The 8,453-nt window shown below is 40.8% G+C and overlaps 1 protein-coding gene across 1 annotated transcript; it reads left to right on the top strand.

Moving 5' to 3' along the window:
• The first annotated feature begins 5,425 nt into the window (after positions 1-5,425).
• On the top strand, positions 5,426-5,740 carry LOC136543854 (uncharacterized). Its single transcript, XM_066536190.1, has one exon. It carries the CDS (start codon positions 5,426-5,428, stop codon positions 5,738-5,740), a length of 315 nt encoding a protein of 104 aa, XP_066392287.1.
• The last annotated feature ends 2,713 nt before the right edge of the window (positions 5,741-8,453 follow it).

The raw sequence follows: 8,453 nt of genomic DNA on the forward strand, positions 1-8,453 counted from the left end.
AATAGCTCTTGCCACAAGCCATCCTCATTTAAAAGTTTGAAAAGCCACTTACTCAACAAACATTTGTTTTGTAACTCCAAATTATGAATACCTAGGCCACCTTGTAATTTTGGTTGGCACAAGATTTCCCATTTGGCTAATCTATATTTGCGCTTGTGTTGTTCGCTTTGCCAGTAGAATCTTGATCTAAAGCAGTCGATCTTCTCCAAAACTCCTTTTGGAATTTCGAAGAATGACAGCATAAACATCGGTAAGCTAGAGAGCACCGAGTTTATTAGGACCAAGCGGCCTCCTACCAAAAGCATCTTTCCTTTCCACCCACTAAGCTTGTTTTCAATTCTATTTTCTATTGCCCTCCAATCTTTATTACTCAATTTCCTAGTGTGCATAGGCAAACCCAGGTAGCGAAAGGGATATTTGCCCAATCCACATCCAAACAACTACGAATAAAGCACCTCATGATCCCTTGCTTTACCAAAACAAAATATTTCGCTCTTGTGAAAATTAATTTTGAGCCCCGATAGTTGTTCAAAAGTGCTTAGAATTAATTTCATATTAACCGCCTTCTAAACATCGTGACTCATAAAAATCACAGTGTCATCCGCATACTGTAGAATAGACGGCCCATCTTGGATAAGATGGGGAATGACTCCTCAATTGATAGGTCCAAGCCAACTGTTACAATCCCAACTGAATGGATGGACTTTTTCTCCCTATTGCTCCTAAAGCCTGGTTCCTTTGAATGGGCCAAAGACTTCATGACATCTCCAGCTTGGGCTGCTCTTTCCAAGATGTCCATTGGTAACTCCTACCTCTTTTCTCTCCAAAAGTCTTCTCCTTCTGTTGTTATCTCTGATTACTCATGCTCTGAACCCCTTGAGCCTTTCTATCTTGATATAGAGGAGATTGATGAAGTAGATGGCAGTGAGAAAGAACCTGTTGAAGAATCTACTACTATAGAAAAGGAAAATAGGCTAGCTAGCAAGCAACCCATGAACACTACCCAGACTGAGCAAGGGGTTGTGACTCCCCCACCTTCCACTATAGCTGTTTCAACCTCGAGAGCCAAGCGTGGTAAGGCTCCTATCATCTTTGATGCTTTATTAAGAAGAAGTGAACAGGTGCACAATAACACTAAAGGTTTCAAAAGCCCAAGATATAAAGATAGGGATTGTCTTGGTTGTTCTTCTGACCCACCAACCCTTTCTGCTTCTATAGTCAGAGACTTGGGTGCCTCCTTCTGCAAGCTTGATCCTATTTGGCTAACTGAAGAGAGTCTAAATGCCAAGCCACCAAAGAAGAAGCCTATAAGCAAGCCCAAAGCCAAGAAGGCCAAGAAGGATGGGGCAAATGCTGATGGAGCTAGACCTTCCAACTCCAAGAAGAAGAAATGACTGACCTGTGTTGGTCTTAGCTTTTGTCTTAGTTATCTAAGATATCTTCTTTTGCTTTTCATACCTTGTTATCATAGATGTTAAACATTGGAAAGTCCTTAGCTAGAATGTTCGTGGTATCAACTCTGATAAGAAATGGAACTCTATCAGAGATCGAATTTCTAAGAATAATTGTGATGTGGTGTGCTTGCAAGAAACAAAGCACAGTCATTTTGATATCTCCTTCATTCGAAATTTTTGTTCTTATCAGTATGATTGCTTTGAATACCTTCCCTCTAATGGTGCCTCTGGGGGCTCCATCATCATTTGGAAGAGCTCAGTTTTCAATGGCACCCTCATTTTTCAGAATGTTTATGCATCCTCTGTCCTTCTTACTTCTGTGCACAATAATGCTTCCTGGATCTTAACTAATGTTTATGCACCTTGTACTCCTTTGGGGAAAAAGATTTTGTTCAATGGTTTTAGGATATTCAAATGCCAGATGGGGTTGATTGGTTACTGGTTGGTGATTTTAACCTTTATAGGAATCCTAAAGATAGGAACAGACAAGGAGCAGACATTTCTGAAATGTTAATGTTTAATGAGGCCATTAATGCTTTAGGCCTAGTTGAGTTACCTTTGAAAGGCCAGCATTATACTTGGACCAATAAGCAACACCCTCCTCTCTTATAGAGACTTGACTGGTTTTTCACTTTTACTAGTTGGACTCTTTCTTACCCTAACACCTCGGTGTCCACTCTTGTTATGGAAACCTCTAACTATGTTCCATGATCTCTATTTCAACAGATATTCCTAAAAGCTCTATTTTTAGATTTGAGAACTTTTGGCTTCAACATGATGATTTCCTCAATTAGGTTCAGTTGGGTTGGCACTCCCCTTACTTTTGTTCTGATGCTGCTAAAAACATAACTACTAAGTTCAAGAATCTTAGGAAGGTCTTGAAGGCTTGGAATCAAACTATTTCAAGCCTAAACGATAACATCAAGAATGTTAAGCTCATCATTTGTTTTTGAATCTCCTTGAAGAATTCAGGGATCTCAGTCTTCTAGAGTGGAATCTTAGGAAACTTTTGGAAGCCAAGCTTGTTTCTTTGCTGCAACAGCAAAAATCTTATTGGAAACAGAGAGGTCACATTAAATGGGTTACTCTAGGTGATGCTAGTACCAAGCTCTTTCATGCTCATGCAACTGTTAAATATAGAAAGAATTTTATCACCCAACTCATGGATGATCAAGGCAATTTTATTTTTGATCATAATGAAAAGGCTGAGTTGATTTGGCACTATTTTAAGGAGAGATTGGGAACAAGTGATTTCACAGTCTTACAGTATGATTTGGCTTCCCATTTTGCTAATCCTCCTGATCTTTCTAGCTTGGTTCAACCTTTTACTAAATAGGAGATTGATGCAGTTGTTAAGAATCTTCCTTCCAACAAGGCACCTAGACATGATGGGTTCAACACTGACTTCATCAAGCATTGCTGGTCAATCATTTCAACAGATTTTTATCAGCTATGTGATGCCTTCTATTCTGGTTCTTTATGTTTGCAAAGCATTAATTCCTCCCACATTACTTTGATTCCAAACAAAGATGATGCACTCAGAATCTCTGACTACAGGCCTATTTCTCTACTGAATACCTCAGTCAAGATTCTAAGTAAGCTTTTGGCTAATAGGCTTCAGAATAAGTTGCCAGCACTCCTTCATAAAAACCAATATGGTGTTATTAAGAATAGATCTATTCAAGATTGTGTAGCATGGGCCCTTGAATATCTTCACACCTATCATCAGACAAAGAAAGAGCTAGTCATTTTAAAGCTGGATTTTGAGAAAGACTTTGACAAAGTAGAGCGTGAGTTTATGATACAAATTATGAAGCACAAAGGCTTACCCCACAAGTGGTTACTTTGGATGCAATCTATTTTCCAGTCAGGAACATCATCAGTGCTTCTCAATGGAGTCCTTGGAAAAGTTTTTTTTATTATAAAAGGGGTGTTAGTCAAGGTGACCCTCTTTCACCTTCGCTCTTTGTCCTTGCTGTAGATTTTTTACAGACTATTGTCAATACTATAAGACTTAATAACTAGATCAGCCTCCTAGTGCCTTTGCCTAGTGATGAAGATTTTCTAATTCTGCAATATGCAGATGATACCCTTATCTTCATGAAGGGTGACCTCAATGAGTTGAATAATTTGAAGGATATCCTCTCCACTTATGCCACCTCCACTGGTCTCAGAGTTAACTTTGACAAATCCATGATGATCCCTATTAATGTTTCCAAAGAAAGATTGGAGATCCTTGCTTCAAGCTTTGGCTGTGCAAAAGGTACCCTACCTTTTACCTACTTAGGGCTGCCTCTCAGTGTCACTAAACCTACTGTAGCTGACTTATGGCCTTTGGTTTCAAAGTGTGAAAGGAGATTGGTTGCTTTCACTACTAGAAATATCCACTTCTATGATAAAAATCTTAATGACGAATCCGAAACTGTCATAGAAGATCACTTTTTATGATGAATATTTCTATTTTGTCATAGATCAGCAGTGATGATCCTGCAACCCTCCCTTTCTAGGATGAAATTAGGCATCGTCACAAAAAATGTCATGGAAGAGCATAGGGTTTCATCGCAGATCACACACGCGACTCATATGTGATGATCTCCTTTAATACTATGACGAATAGGGCTTCGTCATTGAACTAATTACACATCTGTGATGAATAATATTCGATCTATAACGAACGGCTTCATCATAGATCTCCGCACGGTACTTTCTCTATCCGATGTGTACCTATGGGACCTGCAGTTACTCATCCGTGACGCTTGCAATTCATCATAAAAGTCTCCGCTCGATCCTATCTCCATGTGATGTGTACCTATGGGACCCTTCTCTGTCCAACATGTACCTATGGGACATGCAGTTAATCATCTATGACAATTGTAATTCATCATAAAAGTCACCGCTCGATCCTATCTCCATGCGACGTATACCTATGGGGCCCTTCAACATCTAACCTATGGGACCCGATGGCTTACGTGTCATGTGTACCTGTAGGACCGTTCTCCATCTCCATCCGACCTGTGGAACCCACGGCTTGCGTGTCACGTGTAGCCATGGGACCATCTGACCTGTGGGACCCGACGGCTCACGTGTCACATGTACCTATGGGACCTTTCTCCATCTCCATCCGACCTATAGGACCCGACGGCTGGCGTGTCACTTGTACCTTTTGTGCCGCCGGGGTATAATAAATTCAAAAAAACCTCAATGCCTCGGAGTTGAACCCAAGACATGGAGGAAGGAATGCACGGTCTTTACCATTGCGCTAGATGCATGTTGAATTGACATGTCTTTGAAGTCGTTATAGTATTATATTCTCTATGTGGATGACCTACAGGTTGACCTATATTGGATATTTCCCCTTCAAGTGGAAACAAATCTATGCCCGTTAGACTAGCAGCGGCGGTGGAGGAGGAGGATCCCTAGTGTGCTAAGGTGGCTCCGACATCCTTTTAGAGGCTAGGAGGTAGGGCTTGCCCATAGGTCTCCTTTCTCGCCTTTTTCTGTTCGCTTCACTATTTTGATCCTTGCTTGAACATGAGGTATATAAGAAACATTCTAGCGTTGGAGATCTGGTTAGGCCAATGATATGATGATGAAAAGAACTAGGAGGTGGCACTGGTTGGTTTTTTGCTGATGTCTTGGTTTTTTGCATATGTTTAGTTTTGTTACTATAAATGTCTCCCATGGAAGAAGCTTTGAGCTCATGTACTGATTGTAAGTGTGATGGATAGACTTGATTTAGTTGGAATTGTAATGGTTAGATCTCCATTAACTGCTACTCTTGTTTGAGTTATATATATCTATGTGGTGCTACTCTAAATTTGTTTGAGGTCATACCATGAAAATTGTTAATGGTTGTTAAAGTTGCACTTTGGTATGAGTTATGGACTTCACTGTTGGATCTTTATTGGATTATTTTCCTCTTCAGTGATCTCATTACTGAGCAAGCTCTCATCCTACTGCACACAGACAAAATGGAGGAGGCCCCCAATAAGAGGAACGCACTGGACAGCCTCATGGATGATGCCATTATTGAGATCCTCCACCGCCTCCCTGCCCGCTCCTTGTTCTGCTATAAATGTGTCTATCACTCCTGGAACTGCCTCATCAAGGACTACCATAACCATAAGGTGCTGCCCCAGAATGTGGCAGGCTTCTTCTACGACACCGACCAAGGCTATCGATGCTACACCAGAGTCACCAGTGAACACCCCTCCTTGTCCTTCTTGCCCTTCACCTTGGCCAATATAGCCGTCTTAGATATCTACAATGGCCTCATCCTATGCTAATGTTGCAATCCGACAACCAAGGAGTTCAAGAAAATGCCACGTAGTATCCATTCTATTGGTGAGGCTCGATTAGGGTTCGATCAGAAAACCTCCTTGCACTTTCATGTTATTGAATATATAGAAGAGGAGTAGTTTGATTGGTGTAGGGGTGTGGACATCTACTCATCTAAAACTACAGCATGGAGCTGTAAGGAATCTAAATGGGGCAGGAATACTTCTGTGACAATTGAGAAATTAGATAGGAGATCATTAGAAAATGTGTATCTTAATGGTTGTCTGCACATTATGGGGTACTCATGGGGCTGTCAGATACTTGCTATCGATATGGAGTTAGAGACATGGAGGAAAATTCCTTGCCCACATGGTTCTGCAGGTTCCATCCATCAAGTTCAGGGTCAATTGTGTAATGTACTGTTCGTGGTCACAATATGCCCAAGCTTAACATCTGGATCCTTGAAGACTATGGTACTAATAAATGGACATTGAAGCATACTGTCAGCACTCTAGATGTGTTTGCGGAGACTAACATTGAATTTGGTTACTGGGATGTTGATCAATACTACTCAACGGTTCACCCAGAATGGAATTTGCTTCTCTTTATTGGGGTTGGGGAGGAAAATGACATCGTCGCATATAACATGGACATAAAAAAGTTCATGTCATCCCTACACATTTGTTAATGATCTCTATCGATCAAATCTGATCGCCAAATAAGTCACAAAAGAGGAAAAATTAGCAATCTTAATCACATATGTATTTACTATTAATCAAGTTCCACATGTATTTGGAGAACATTATTTTGCAGGTCACAAACACAAATACATGAAATAAATCACCAAAAGGCGCTTTCCAATGCTGATTTGCGCAAAGGAATAAGGGAGACACCCATCAACTCAATTCAAATTGGGCAAAAACCCATGGAGCAATGATCCATGACCAACCCATGGCCTGCCACGCAAAGGCAGTGGTGAGGCAGCACAGTCAAGCGGTGCCGGTCCTAGGGGGTGGCTGGCCCCCTGCTAGCGTGCCTCAGCCTCTCCTTTGATAGGTGGTAGCATGGCGCCATGCTAAGGCGGTGCAACCCAGGGCTTCATGCCAAGAATAGCTAGAGCACCGCCATACCTTTGTGTACAAAGAGAGGGGCAACCCCCCTCTCAACACACACCACATTGAGCAGCACCTCACTCTCTACTCTCTTTAGTTTGACCTTTTAGTTGTATTAGAGCAAGACAAAGCCACCTTAGAGGGCTTGGCTCCTTGGAAGAAGAGATTCTTGGTATGAATATCAATATGGGTTCTTCCAAAGTCATGTCTTCACTTTATTATTATAGTCATACTTATGAACTAGAGTATAATTATTGTGTTATGATCTTGATATATGGACTAGTGTAGAGTTTATGTGTCATGAGAGTAGCACACTTTACTTTATGCTTAAACAATCATATAACTTATATAATCAAAATTAGAGCTAAGTTGAGGGGACTCGAGGGGATTTGGGTAGTTTCTATATACGCAAGCGTGGTGCTTGGGTATGGAGAGACATGTGAATGCATTGTCCTTCTCTCTGGTTGAGAGGTAGGCGGCAGGTGGTGATAGCCCTGTCCGTCCTTCGTAATCCCCCATGTTTGTTTAGGGTGTAGGAGTCTAAATTGTCACATGAGGTTGCTGGCAGACCAGTACTCGGTGGCCTCCCGACCTGCTTCACACTTAGCCCTAAAACTAATTATGTAATTTGTATGATTATCGACTAATCTTTGTATGACTACACTAGACCAATGCCTGCTCGACTTAGGATTATTCTTTTATCCTTTCTTTTGTATTTTATCCTTTGAGGAGTGCCAAGTGTGTGTCGACTATCTTGGAATTACTATTCTTACACCTGTTATAAGCATTGGTGTACTTGCAAGCATTATTATTCAAGTTCATATCCATACTAGACTCTTAATCAAATGCCTTCCTTTAGGAAAATATAAATAATGATACCCTGAGTACTTCTGGGTGAAATACAACAATGATAGCTCCGTATGCTTGCGGATAAATATCTAAAATTGTTAAGGAACTATCAAGGCTATTTCTTAGTAGCATGGCTACACATTAGTTATGTTGCTAAGAAGTACCAACATGGTATTTCTGGCGCCATTGCTGAGGTTGGATTCAAGCCCTGTACTTAGTAGTGACGTTAAGAAATACCAACAACGTTATAGTGCATTTTTCAGATGGGATGTCCTACCACAAAACATCTACAGACCTTACTATCTTCCCTATGTTCCATTGTTCTCGGAGTTGGAGTCATTAGCAGAGGAGTAAATAAAGTTCCATGATTTATCTCTCTGTCATGACATGTTTAAATGGATAAGTGTTGTTTGATTATATTGTGTATGGACATGTTAATTTCCTCTTGAATGGATGTTGTCATTATTTTGCAACAACTTTAACTTGTTTTTAATGTAAGCTAAGGTCTGTGCAGTGTGTCAGACACGTTCAAACCCACAGAGGTTGGACTTTCTTGCGTGTGCAGTAACATTTCAACACCAATGGCTCCTCTTTGTTCCCAAAAAACTAAAAACACCAATGGCTCCTCTGTAGTAGTGAAATATTAACCACCGCGATCTCTTTCGCAACTTCGCTTGTTTTCCTTCCTTCCCTGAGCCCTCCTATTCCCACTGCAGATCTAAAATCACCATGAACGATTGTTGCCTTCACCAAACCTACT

The sequence above is a fragment of the Miscanthus floridulus genome, chromosome 3 (assembly GCF_019320115.1).
Source record: "Miscanthus floridulus cultivar M001 chromosome 3, ASM1932011v1, whole genome shotgun sequence".
Lineage (NCBI taxonomy): Eukaryota > Viridiplantae > Streptophyta > Magnoliopsida > Poales > Poaceae > Miscanthus > Miscanthus floridulus.

Coding starts and splice junctions, on each gene's coding strand:
- LOC136543854 (XM_066536190.1), top strand. CDS start 5,426: ATGGAGGAGGCCCCCAATAAGAGGAACGCACTGGACAGCCTCATGGAT.